The sequence below is a fragment of the Pan paniscus genome, chromosome 2 (genome assembly GCF_029289425.2).
Source record: "Pan paniscus chromosome 2, NHGRI_mPanPan1-v2.0_pri, whole genome shotgun sequence".
NCBI lineage: Eukaryota > Metazoa > Chordata > Mammalia > Primates > Hominidae > Pan > Pan paniscus.
In genome coordinates, this window is record NC_085926.1 from 109,636,589 (window position 1) to 109,651,499 (window position 14,911).

Below are 14,911 nucleotides of genomic sequence, written 5' to 3' on the forward strand. Positions count from 1 at the left end.
ATACTTTTAAGTGTTGTAATGTTTGTAATTTGTAATTGTGCTGATGGTATCACCATCTCCTGAAATTGTGTTATATTAGGTTATTTTGCTTGGGGAAAATCAATATTGACCAGAAAAGCCTGGCACTGTATACTTGCTGAAACCTATTAGTGTCCACACATCACTAACCATTACAAAATGTTCTATATTGACTCACTGATAATAAACATGAAATGGAAAATATTTTTAAATACCCATTTTCCTTAAATGGATTGTGCTTATTCAGCCATTTAGACTTTAGCGTAAATTAATTTATCCCATTCTTTCTTGCAAACATACTTTGATGAGATACAAAATAAAGACATCAAGGTCAGAAAGTAAGAAATTAAAGGAGTCACCATACCATATTGAGCAAAAAACTACAAGGTTATTCAGAACAAACTTCCTTCTTCATAATTTTACCTAAATCTAGGCCTAGTCCCAATTGTTTTTCAGTTAGTTATTGCTCTTTGGAAATCAAATTCCGGCGAATGGCGTAATCATTAAAAAATGCTTGGTCCATCATCATCAATAGACCTTGATATTCTGTCTAGAACAAAAATTAATATGCAGTATCAGAGAGTTATATTGAAAATAAGAACAGCACCCTGAACTCAGACTGAAAAAAAGCTGTGTATGAAACCACTCTTACTTCTCAGCTGACCCGAAATGAAAATAGCTATGACAAATTGTCCTGTAATCAAGCCCTAAAGAATGGACTCTTACCTCTTCTGGAGGGCCTGATCACACACCTTTGTCAGCAACTGCAGCTGCTGTTGACATCTAAGAAGAAACAAAGAAAGGGGAGGGCTGAGGGTATTGTTTGTTTTATTTTGATTTTGCTCATTTGATTTGGTCTTGACACACAAGAAAGCTTTTAACTATGAACATCATGTATGCCAATATTTTAAATGAATGGATGTAATATATTTGTACTGATTACAACCATGTATTACTATAGTTATTTTACTTTACATTGCACTGCAGGCCTTTTATCAAATACAGATATGTGGTGTCTGCCAAGGAGTGGATCTTTCTTGCCAGAGATAGGGCAATAAACAAAATGAGTTGTTAGATCTATTTCAAAAGCCATATGTGCTGTCTGAGTTTGCTGCCATCCACTCAAGGGGAAGGTTTGCCTCTAAATGCTTCAAAAGGGCTCACTCAGCAGCTGACAAGGCCTGTGACCCCAGGGGTCTGATAATTCACTGCTGACATGTTTTGTTTTCACAGTTCAGCAAGACTGTCAGCTGACCCACAAGTACAAAGTGTTTTCTTCCCCTATGCATGTTCTAGCAAGGTCTTCAAAGTCCTATTGGCAGCTTTTCTTGACTAAACGCCACCATAACACACCTGGACCTTCATTCTCTTCCATTTTTTTTTGGCTCATCTATGGAATGAGCATGACACACTCTGGCTAGAGGAACCCCTTCTAGTGTTTTCTTTCCATATCTTTTCCTGCTTCTAAGTGGCCATAATTAAAACCTTCCCTATTATAGACATCTGAACCACAAGAATCCCTCCAACTCCCACTTTGTTTGAGGACATTCTTGTGTATGCTATGGAACAGTTTAATGATTTTGCTTTACGTATTCATTAATATCCTTTTTTATAATTATTAGATTAAATTAGCAGTCAAGAAGTGGTAATATAGTCTCATATAGGTTAACTCTTCTGATATCTTCTTCCTTTAGCAGTTTTACGGATACCTAGTGAAACATACAGTTCATCCCCCTCAGGTGCAGGCTCAACACTTCATGGTGAGTACTTGGGGAAGATTTAGGGACACTGAAGCTAGTGGTCAGCTTTATTTGGACACAGGTGTAAAAACAAGAACTGATAAGAAGCCAGCCTCAGATAGATATATAAAAGTACATCTTGATGATGAAAATTACAATGAATGGAAACAAAATTCTTCTCAGCCATTCAAAGAAGATAGAGACCAAGCCTTAGATTTTTATACATTTTATTTCCAAAAAAATCTACACAATAGCATTTTTTACTAGTTATATCTAAGAAAAATAAATTTCAATTTTTTATTGGAAAATAGAATAATTAGTCAACATGGATTTGTCTAGTCTAATGTTGCAAATGAATTTTTATTAACCTTATCAGACACATCAGTGTGGAGAGAATTAGTATTTTGATCAGCTGAACCTCTCATACCAAGAGAACAGGAACAGAGCCTCACTTATCCACGACCCCCAACTCTGGCCTTTTTCTGTACCACTTACATTTCTCATGGAGATTCTTTAGCAGACATCATTTTGTTGTTTGGAAGTATGGAGCTTCTTTTTTTTTTTTTTTTTCAACCAATAGGAAATTTTCCTATTTTCAACCAACAGGAAATTTTTTTTCAACCAATAGGAAATTTTTTTTCAACCAATAGGAAATTTTATTCCTTTGGCAATTGTTAGACAAATCTCAGGATCCCAGCCTTGCTATAAATTGGTTCTTAATAAACTTTACACATAATATTTAAGGGATACTTAGACAATTTAAATTGAGTTCTTTCAAATAGCATATGAAACCCAATCATGGATTTATACCACTTGATCAAGTTGAGATGTCTTGTCCAGATATCCCCTTTATATCCCTAGACAATGTCTTTACCAGCACAGCCAGAGCATTTTCAGAAGTCCCCACAACTGCCAATGGATCTACGAAAACTAATCACGTCCATATCACTGGTAAGTCATTTGTCCTATTTTGGGGGATTTTATGCTTTATTCACTCAATAAATATTTATCAAGTACCTGCCATTTGCCAGGCATTATGCCAGTTGTTGGATATACAGTGAACACACTGGCTTTTTGAAGATTATAATCTATTAGCGATCATGTGTATAGTAAATAAATAATCACAACTAAATTTATTTTTGACAAGTACTATGATAAGGTGTTGTCAGAGTCAAACAGGAAGTTCTGATTTTAATTGGAGAATAGGAGAGGACTCTGTGAGGATATGATACTTAAATTAAAATCTGAGAAAAATAAATAAGAATTTATTCTTGTTGAATAAATTGAAAAGTAGCAAAAAACATTTCAGGCCTATGAAAACATAGTCTGAGAAAGAAATCATCGGAACAAAGAGTACTCCTATAATTCAACTAATATAATATTGTCATGCAAAATGTAATCCCTCTTTTATATCATGAGAGAGCAAAAGATTCAATAAAGTTAGGACCCTCCTAATGAAGGTCATGATTGTAAGTTCACAGGCATAATCAACTTCAGGCGTGTTCACTTGACTAGTGAACGCCACACCTAGGTACTCAGCTCATTTTGTGTCAAAGGTCATACAGTCTTCTGATCATTGGAGCATCATCTTGCACACGTCATGGCAATAAAGCTGCAAACTGAGGTACTACAAAGATTTTAATATATTGGTGCCTTAAAGAGCTGTCTAGTTTAGAGATGGGTCAAAAATGGAGTTCTGCTTTTCCACTTCCATTGTGAAGGCAGTGGTCTCATTTTCTACACTTGGTTGGAAAAAATATATATAGGCATTGATGTAAGACCTCTTTAAAATATTTTGTTTGGCAAGAATGAGGGATCATGGCAGACAGGAAGCAGGACTAGATTGCAACTCTGCAGCATGCAGTCTTCATTGTGAATTTTAGCTCCAGATTAACTGCAAGAACAAACCAGCAATCCTGAGAAAATCCACAGACCCTCTGAAGGAAGCAGACTGCATCTGTAGCACCCAGGAGACACCCCAAATACTCTGGGAGGTGGATACCCTCACACAAATTTTCAAGCCCATCTCGCCCTCCACCTAGAGACAGACTCGGGGCTGTTAGCGGGATGGGGGGCATGGTGGGAGTGAGAATGGCCTGTCAGTTTGCGTAGGAGTTCGGTGAGGCCTGTGACTGCCGGCTTTCCCCCCTCTTTCCTGACAACCTGCATGATTCAGCAAAGGCAGCCATAATTCTCCTAGGTGCACAACTCCAGTGACCTGGGAATCTCACCCCCATCCCCAACAGCAGTGGCAGCAAGACCTGCCCAAGAAGAGTCTGAGCTCAGACATGCCTAGCCCTGCCCCGACCTGATGGTCCTTCCCTATCCAACCTGGTAGTGAAAGACAAAGGGCATAAAATCTTGGGCATTCTAAGGCCCCGCCCACCACCAGTCCCTCTCCAGACTACTATAGCTGATGCTTTCTGGAGAGCTCTACCTCCTGGCAGGAGGCCAACCAGCACAAAAACAAAGCATTAAACCACCAAAGGTAAGGACCCTCACGGAGTCCATTGCACCCTCTACCACCTCCACAAAACAGGCACTGGTATCCATGGCTGAGAGACCCATAGATGGTTCATATCACAGGACTCTATGCAGACAACCACCAGTACCAGCCTGGAGCCAGGCAGACTCACTGGGTGGCTAGACCCAGAGGAGAGACAACAATCACTGCAGTTCGGCTCACAGGAAGCCACATCCATAGGAAAAGGGGGAGTGTCTACATCAAGGGAACACCCAGTGGGACAAAATAATCTCAACAACAGCCTTCAGCCCTAGACCTTCCCTCTGACAGAGGCTGCCCAAATGAAAAGGAACCAGAAAACCAACCCTGATAATATGACAAAACAAGGCTCTTCAACACCCCCCAAAACAATCATACTAGTTCACCAGCAATGGATCCAAACCAAGAAGAAATCCCTGATTTACCTGAGAAAGAATTCAGGAGATTAGTTATTTAAGCTAATCAGAGAGGGACCAGAGAAAGGTGAAGCCCAATCCAAAGAAATCCAAAAAAAAATGACACAAGAAGTGAAGGGAGAAATATTCATGGAAATAGATAGCTTAAAGAAAAAAAGCAATCAAAAGTTCAGGAAACTTTAGACACACTTTTAGAAATGTGAAATGCTCTCAAAAGTCTCATTGATAGAATTGAACAAGTAGAAGAAAGAAATTCAGAGCTCAAAAGCAAGATCTTCAAATTAACTCTGTCCAACAAGACAAAGAAAAAAGAATAAGAAAATATGAACAAAGCACCCAAAAGTCTGGGATTATGTTAAACAACCAAACCTATGAATAATCGGTGTACCAGAGGAAGAAAAGAATTCTAAAAGCCTGGAAAACATATCTGGGGGATAATCAAGGAAAACTTCCCCAGCCTCGTGACAGCCCTAGACGTGCAAATACAAGAAGCACAAAGAACACCTGGGAAATTCATTGCAAAAAGATCTTTGCCGAGGCACATTGTCATTAGGTTATCCAAAGTTAAGACAAAGGACAGAATCTTAAGAGCTGTGAGACAGAAGCAACAGGTAACCTATAGAGGAAAATCTATCAGATTAACAACAGATTTCTCAGCAGAAATCCTACAAGCTAGAAGAGATTGGGGACCTATCTTCAACCTCCTCAAACAAAAGAATTTTTAGCCAAGAATTTTGTGTCGAATGAAGCTAAGCATCATATATGAAGGAAAGACACAGTTGTTTTCACACAAACAAATCCTGGGAGAATTTTACCAAACCACCACTGCAGGAACTGCTAAAAGGAGCTCTAAATCTTGAAACAAATCCTGGAAACACATCAAAATGAACCTGTTTACGCATAAATCACACAGGACCTATGAAACAAAAATACAAGTTAAAAAGCAAAAACAAAAATCCAAAGTACACAGATAACAAAGAGCAAGATGAAAGCAATGGTACCTCATATTTCAATACTAATACTGAATGTAAATGGCCTAAATATTCCACTTAATAGATACAGAACAGCAGAATGGATAAGAACTTACCCATCAACTATTTGCTGCCTTCGGGAGACTCACCTAACACATAAGGACTCATATAAACTTAAAGTAAAGGGGTGGAAAAAGGCATTTCATGCCAATGGACGCCAAAAGCGAGCAGGGGTAGCTATTCTCATATCAGACAAAACAAACTTTAAAGCAACAGTGGTTAAAAAAGACAAAGAGGACAGTATATAATGGTAAAAGGCCTTGTCTAACAGGAAAATATCACAATTCTAAACATACATCCACGTAATATTGGAGCTCCCAAATTTATAAAACAATTACTAATAGACCTAAGAAATGAGATAGACAGCAACAAAATAATAGTGGGGGACTTCAATACTCCACTGACAACACTAGACAGGTCATCAAGACCAAAACTCAACAAAGAAACAATGGATTTAAACTATACCTTGAAACAAATGGACTTAACAGATATATACAGAACATTTCATCCAACAACTGCCGAATACACATTCTACTCAACAGTGCATAGAACTTTCTCCAAGATAGACCATATGATAGGCCATAAAATGAGCTTCAATAAATTTAAGAAAACTGAAATTATATCAAGCACTCTCTCAGACCACAGTGAAATAAAACTGGAAATCAACTCCAGAAGGAACCTTCAAAACCATGCAAATACACGAAAATTAAATAACCTGCTCCTGAATGAGCATTGGGTCAAAAACGAAATCAAGATGGAAATTTAAAAATTCTTCGAACTGAATGACAGTAATGACACAACATATCAAACCTCTGGGATACAACAAAGGTGGTGCTAAGAGGAAAGTTCACAGCCCTAAACACCTACAACAAAAATCTGAAAGAGTGCAAACAGATAATCTAAGGTCACACCTCAAGGAACTAGAGAAACAAGAACAAACTGAACCCAAATCCATCAGTAGAAAGGAAATAGCCAAGATCAGAGCACAGTACAATTGAAACAACAACAACAAAAATGCAAAAGATAAATGAAACAAAAACTGGTTCTTTGAAAAGGTAAATAAAATTGAAAGACCATTAGCAAGATTAACCAAGAAAGGAAGAGAGAAAATCCAAATAACCTAATTAAGAAATGAAATGGGAGATATTACAACTGACACCACAGAAATACAGAAGATCATTCAAGGCTATTATGAACCCCTTTATGCACATAAACTAGAAAACCTAGAAGAGATGGATAAATTTCTGGAAAAATATAACCCACCCAGCTTAAATCAGGAAAAATTAGATACCCTGAACAGACCAATAAGAAGCAGCGAGATTTAAATGGCAATTTAAAAATTACCAACAAGGGCTGAGCGCAGTGGCTCAGTGGCTCATGCCTGTAATCCCAGCACTTTGGGAGGCTGAGGCCAGTGGATCATGAGGTCAAGAGTTCAAGACCAGCCTGGCCAAGACAGTGAAAACCCGTCTCTACTAAGAATACAAAAATCAGCCAGGTGTGGTGGCAGGCGCCTGTAATCCCAGCTACTTGGGAGGCTGAGGCAGGAGATTTGCTTGAGTCTGGGTGGCAGAAGTTGCAGTGAGCAGAGATTGTGCCATTGCACTCCAGCCTGGTTGACAAACTGAGACTCCGCCTAAAAAAAGAAAAAAGAAAAATTACCGACAAAACAAAGTCCAGGCCCAGATGGATTAATGGCAGAATTCTACCAGACATTCAAAAAAGAATTGGTACCAATCCTATTGACACTATTCCACAAGACAGAGAAAGAAGGAATCCTCCCTAATTCATTCTGTGAAGCCAGCATCACCCTAACACCAAAACCAGGAAAGGACATAACCAAAAAAGAAAACTACAGACCTATATCCTTGCTGAACATAGATGCCAAAATCCTTAAAAAAAAAAAAAAAAACTACCTAACCAAATTCAACAACATATCAAAAGGATAATCCACCATGATCAAGTGAGTTTCATACCAGTGATGCAGGGATGGTTTAACATACACAAGCCAATAAATGTGATACACCACATAAACAGAATTAAAAACAAAAATCACATGATCATCTCAACTGATACAAAAAAAAATTCAACAAAATCCAACATCCCTTTATGATTAAAACTCAGTAAAATTGGCATACAAGGGACATACCTTAATGTAATAAAAGCCATCTATGACAAACCCACAGCCAACACAATACTGAATGGGGAAAAGATGAAAGCATTCCCTCTTAGAACTAGAGCAAAACAAGAATGCCCACTCTCACCACTCCTCTTCAATGTAGTACTGGAAGTCCTAGCCAAAGCAATCAGACAAGAGAAAGAAATAAAGGGCATCTAAATCAGTAAAGAGGAAGTCAAACTGTCACTGTTTGCTGATGATGACTGTTTACCTTGAAAACCCTAAGGACTCCTCTAGAAAGCTCCTAGAACTGATAAAAGAATTCAGCAAAGTTTCCGAATACAAGATTAATGTACACAAATCAGTAGCTCGTCTATACACCAACAGCAACCAAGCAGAGAATCAAATCAAGAACTCAACCCCTTTTACAATAGCTGCAAAAAAAAAAAAAAAAAGAAATACTTAGGAATATCCTAACAAAGGAGCCAAAAGACCTCTAAAAGAAAAACTACAAAACACTGCTGAGATAAATCATAGATGACACAAACAAATGGAAACACATCCCATGCTCATGGATGGGTATAATCAATATTGTGAAAATGACCATACTGCCAAAAGCAATTTACAAATTCAATGCAATACCCATCAGAATACCACCATCATTCTTCGCAGAATTAGAAAAAACAATTCTAAAATTCATATGGAACCAAAAAAGAGCCCACATAACCAAAGCAAGACTAAGCAAAAAGAACAAATCTGGAGGCATCACATACCTGATTTCCAACTATACTGTAAAGCCATAGTCATCAAAACAGCATGGTACTGGTATAAAATAGGCACATAGACCAATGGAACAGAATAAGCCCAAATACTTACAGCCAACTGATCTTCAACAAAGCAAACAAAAACATAAAGTGGGGAAAGGACACCCTTTTCAATAAATGGTGCTGGGATAATTGGCTAGCCACATGTAGGAGAATTAAACTGGATCCTCATCTCTCACCTTATACAAAAATCGACTCAAGATGGATTAAGGATTTAAACCTAAGACCTGAAACTATAAAAATTCTAAAAGATAACATTGGAAAAATTCTTCTAGACATGAGCTCAGGCAAGGATTTCATGACCAAGAACCCAAAAAGAAATACAATAAAAACAAAGATAAATAGCAAGAAACCAAAAGCAAATGCAATAAAAACAAAGATAATTAAACTAAAGAGCTTTTCCACAGCAAAAGGAACAGTCAGCAGAGTAAACAGATGACCCAGAGAGTGAGAGAAAACCTTCACAATCTATACTTCTGACAAAGAACTACTATCCAGAATCTACAACTAACTCAAACAAATTAGTAAGAAAAAAACAAACAACCCTATCAAAAAGTGGGCTAAGGACATGAATAGACAATTCTCAAAAGAAGATATACAAATGGCTAACAAACATATGAAAAAATGCTCAACATCACTAATGATCAGGGAAATGCAAATCAAAATGACAATGCGATACCACCTTAGTCCTGTAAGAATGGCCATAATCAAAAAAAACAGTACATGTTGGCATGGATGTGGTGAACAGGGAACGCTTCTACCCTGCTAGTGGGAATGTAAACTAGTACAGCCACTATAGAAAACAGTGTGGAGATTCCTTAAAGAACTAAAAGTAGAGCCATCATTTGATCCAGCAATCCCACTACTGGATATCTGCCCAGAGGAAAAGAAGTCATTATTCGAAAAATATACTTGCACATGTATGTTTATAGCAGCACAATTCACAATTGCAAAATCGTGGAACCAACCCAAATGCCCATCAATCAATGAGTGGATAAAGAAACCATGGTGTATATATATATATATATATACACACACTATGGAATACTACATAGCCATAAAAAGGAATGAATTAACACATTTGCAGTGACCTGGATGAGATTGGAGACTATTATTCTAAGTGACATAACTCAGGAATGAAAAACCAAACATCATATGTTCTCACTGATACGTGGGAAGCTAAGCTATGAGGATGCAAAGACATAAGAATGACACAGTGGACTTTGGGGACTTGGAGGGAAGAATGGGAGGGGGCGAGGGATAAAAGACTACAAATATGATGCACTGTATACTGCTTGGGTGATGACTGCACCATAATCTCACAAATCACCACTAAAGAACTTACTCATATAATCAAATACTACCTGTACCCCAATAACTTATGGAAAAATAAAATAAAATAAAACCTTTTGTTCTTTCCTTTATCTAAAACTTTGGAGGTAAAATATTATATCCCACCATATTACCATGGTAGAGCTTAGTAAATTTTGACTTGTGTGAAACAGGACTTTGTCTAGTCCTGAGTTGACCAATTGTCTCTTTCATGATCATGCAACTCTAGTGGTTTGAACTATGTAAACTTTCTAGTCATCTGTATATACAATGGGTCACATAATTATGTATTATTGGACTACATGGGTCTCCAGGGAACCCTCAGTTTCTACTTTGACAGGGGTGAGAATCAGGAAGACCTTGAATCCCTGGATGTATGTTGTATGAAAGGGAACTGTCTTCAACACTTCTAACCAATGCTAACATGATAACATCACATGGTTTCAGTCCAGGCTATGTAAAAACACAGAAAAGATGTGATAACTAATATTAAATCTAGTTCTTTGACCTGTATTTTTTGAGATTTTGCTATATGAAAAGAAGTGTAATAAAAACGGGGCAATGAAAGAAATTTAAATCCTTGTCTTCACTCACAAGCAGTCACTACCTAGTTGAGACAAGGAAAGAAAACCAATCCAGATAGCTTTTTGCCCAAATGATCCATGTAATCGAAATACCTAAAGATCTATCTATCACGTATAAGAAATTTCACTGGAGTATCATTAGCAATAACAAAGTCTGGAAACAATTTAACCATCTAACATCGTGAGATAAATTAAATAAACTGGTATATCCATTGAACTATCCAGTCATCTAATAGAATGAGGTAAATCTCTGTGTGGTGCTATGGAAAGTATTCCAAGAATGTTTTCTAAGAAAAAGAGGACAGGTGTATGTCTTTTGGCCTCTTATTCTTAAAAAAACATGTAAAATGTAAAATGTTAAAAATGTAAAATGATTTTTACGTTCTTAGGATACTTTAAAAGCTCAAAATCACTAATCACTAGAGAAATGCAAATTAAAACCACGATGAGATACCATCTCACATAAGTTAGAATGGCTATTACTGAAAAGTAAAAAAAAAAAAAAAAAGAAGAAACTGATGCAGGTGAGGATGTGGAGAAAAGGGAATGCTTATACACTGCCGGTGGGAATGTAAATTAGTTCAGCCATTGTGGAAAGCAGTTTGGCTATTGCTCAAAGAACTTAAAAAAAAATTACTATTTGATCCAGCAATCTCATTATATTGGATATATACCCAAAGGAATATAAATTGTTCTACCATAAAGGCACATGGACACGTATGTTTATCACAGCACTATTCACAAAAGCAAAGACATGGAGCTAACCTAAACGCCCATCCACAGTGACTGGATAAAGAAAACGTGGTACATATACACCATGGAATACTATGAAGCCATAAAAAGGAATGAGATAATATTCTTTGCAGCAGCATGGATGGAACTGGAGACCATTATCCTAAGCAAACTCACACAGGAAAAGAAAACCATCTACAGCATGTTCTCACTATTAAGTGGGAACTAAACATCGAGTACATATGGACACAAAGAAGAGAACAACAAACACTGATGCCTACTGAAGGTTGAGAGGAGGGTAAAGATTAAAAAAACAAACAAACAAACAAACAAAAAAAAACCTACCTGTCAGGCACTATGTTGATTACCTGGGTGACAAAATAATCTGTACACCAAAATCCCCACAGCACATAATTTACCTATATAACAAACTTGCACATGTACCCTGAACCTAAAATAGTGAAAAAAAAGAAAAAGAAATCATGGACAGAATAGTGTGTATAATATGCCCACAACTGTAATAAAAGGGGTATATATTCATGGTACATATGTATGCTTATATATATCCACAGAAAATTTCTGGTAGGGTACGTAATTAACTTTAAAAGTTATCACCTCATGTAGGTAACAAGGCTTAGACTTGCCCACCTCCAGAGTATGATCACAGCCAATGTTGAAGAAAATATGTTTCACGTAGGAAAAATGGTTTAATCCTGTTTTCCAAATGCCAAAGTTTGGGATTAAAGTTCATCTTTCTTTATGCCCTTTTCAGGTATTGTGGTCAATAAGCCCAAAGATGGAATGTCCTGGCCAGTGATTGTAGCAGCTTTACTCTTTTGCTGCATGATATTGTTTGGTCTTGGAGTGAGAAAATGGTGTCAGTACCAAAAAGAAATGTGAGTATAATACTAACATATGTAGGAACAGATTAATTTTTCATTGTAAAATATTCATCAGTACAATATATTATTACTCTATGAAGTTCCTCCCATATTTTAATGAGGAAATAATGCTCACAGAAGCTCAGAGAGATTATATAGCTTTCCCAGCATTACATAGTTGGGATTAAATACACAACTCCTGACTCAGTATCCCTCTCTGCATTGGCCTAGTCAGGCTGTAACATTCGTCAGATAGAGCAAGTCCGTGGACACGAAATGAGAACTGAGCCTCACCTCTCCTCAAAACTAAAACTGATTTTTCTTTTAATCTTCATTATTTTTTCATTTTCATGCATCTTTGAACTGCCTAGGCTCCACTGGTCATAGATGCTCAAGTGTGAAATTGAGTGAGAAAGGTAATTTTAAGAGATTTCCATCTGCTTTTTTACCAGAGTGGGCTTTTACTGCCCTTTTCTTTTTTTCCCAAGCAGAAAAGAAAGTAAGCATTGGGTTACCCCATTTTTGTCTTATTGAAATATTTTCCAAAAGCCTTCTCCAATTGGCAGTCTGAAATGGTACATAAGGTTAAGTCTCATTTTTCTGACTTGCTATTTTGAGTCAGTCTGGGTTGGGCCATAACTGGAAGGGACCCCAGTACCCAGAGCTGATCTTCCACTTGTCTTACTACTGCTCTAAGATAACATTAACCATTGTGCCATATGCTTTCCTACCTTTTGCAGAGTATCCTTGAAGACTCTGTAACCACATACAGGGAGTGGTGAATAAAACACTAAACCAGTAGTTAGAAATTCTGGATTTTTTTCCAAGGACTATAATTTGGCCACCACATGACCTTGAGAAACTCATAATTCCCCAAAAAACAAAAGTAAAACAAAAGTGCATGTTTCGTAGAATTACCTATTAATACATATGAAGTCTCCATTAAAGCATCTAAAAATTGGGTAATAGGGATTAGAGAGCTTTATATTAAATGAACAAATGAAATCTGAAAATCTGAATTGATTTTTTAAATTGTTCTGTATTCAAAAGTTTGTTTTATATGGAGATGAGAATCAATCTCTCTATCCTCCTTCCCCCACTACCTACTCTTTATCTCTCCTAAGATGCTATGGATTGCCAGGGCATAGAGGTGTTTGAGTGATGAACATAAAGATGTTCACAGATATATTTCTGTTGCCTGATATCAAGATAGCTAGAGCATTTGTATAGCTAAATTCCACACTAACTTGGCTCTTTAATGCATTTTGGAAAAAGAGATTACTTGTACTAACATAAAATAGTTCTTTGTACAAAGATGACTTTAAGAATGTTCACTGATTCAAACAAAAGGGATTTAGGCATTATCTAGCCAGTACTCGGGGATTGAGAAGAGCTTTACTTCCCATCTCTACCCTATCCCCGCAGTACATAGTGAGTGTTTGGGCAAAGGCTGGGGCTAGGGTTAGCAAAAAGGCTATATGAAAAGCTTCAGTCTTAAATCCTAGGATTTTAAGATTTAGTCTCTGGAGGAATATTTTAATCCACATAAAGGAAACATTTCTTCTATTAGGAGGCAGTTGTCATGGAGAGTATCAGTTCTGGTGAAAAGACTTGAACTGTTGGTCTGGTTCTCTTAAGCAAGTTGTGTAAAACCTCTGAGCCTCAGTTTTATCTGTAGAGTGGTAATGCATTTCCTGCACACAAAGTAACTAATGTTATGATACATTTCCTGCATACAAAGTAAATAATATTATGATAAAAATGCTCGGTTTTATCTGTAGATGGTGATGCAATTTCTACATACAAAGTAAATAATGTTATGATAAAAATTCTTTGCAAACTACAAAATACCATATAGATCATGAGGTTCAAATGTGACTAACAGGCACAGGGTTATGCCAGCAAAAATGCTGAAAGAACTGGGAGAGTATATCTTTTTTTCATCAATCTGTGTTCTCCTTTAAAGAAACAACACATGTCTGTGTGTGTGTGTGCATAAGACTCCCTCAATTCTTAGCATTGAAAGACCAATATTTTGTTCCTAGAATGGAAAGACCTCCACCTTTCAAGCCACCACCACCTCCCATCAAGTACACTTGCATTCAAGAGCCCAATGAAAGTGATCTGCCTTATCATGAGATGGAGACCCTCTAGTCTCATGAGACTTTGCCCCATGGCAGAACTCTGCTGGAATCCTATTGAGAAGGTAGACATTGTGCTTTATTAATATAGTCGCTCTTCAGCCATGCCTTTGCCGCAGCTGAAATGGAAGTCAGAAGTGAGTGACCTGTTTTCCCAGCAACTCACCTTCTACAGTTTTATCTGTAGAGTGGTAATGCATTTCCTGCACACAAAGTAACTAATGTTATGATACATTTCCTGCATACAAAGTAAATAATATTATGATAAAAATGCTCGGTTTTATCTGTAGATGGTGATGCAATTTCTACATACAAAGTAAATAATGTTATGATAAAAATTCTTTGCAAACTACAAAATACCATATAGATCATGAGGTTCAAATGTGACTAACAGGCACAGGGTTATGCCAGCAAAAATGCTGAAAGAACTGGGAGAGTATATCTTTTTTTCATCAATCTGTGTTCTCCTTTAAAGAAACAACACATGTCTGTGTGTGTGTGTGCATAAGACTCCCTCAATTCTTAGCATTGAAAGACCAATATTTTGTTCCTAGAATGGAAAGACCTCCACCTTTCAAGCCACCACCACCT

At 37.1% G+C, this 14,911-nt stretch overlaps 1 protein-coding gene across 1 annotated transcript in view; it reads left to right on the plus strand.

Annotated features, from left to right (window-relative positions):
* Positions 1 to 14,416, plus strand: part of CD96 (CD96 molecule) — a 106,700-nt gene extending 92,284 nt beyond the window's left edge. Inside the window, exons 13-16 of the mRNA XM_055110268.1 lie at positions 1,713 to 1,778; positions 2,619 to 2,708; positions 12,071 to 12,194; positions 14,225 to 14,416. Of these exons, the coding sequence (XP_054966243.1) occupies positions 1,713 to 1,778; positions 2,619 to 2,708; positions 12,071 to 12,194; positions 14,225 to 14,333 (389 nt within the window). The 3' untranslated portion in view covers positions 14,334 to 14,416. The remainder of the gene's footprint in view (positions 1 to 1,712; positions 1,779 to 2,618; positions 2,709 to 12,070; positions 12,195 to 14,224) is intronic.
* Positions 14,417 to 14,911: the final 495 nt, after the last annotated feature.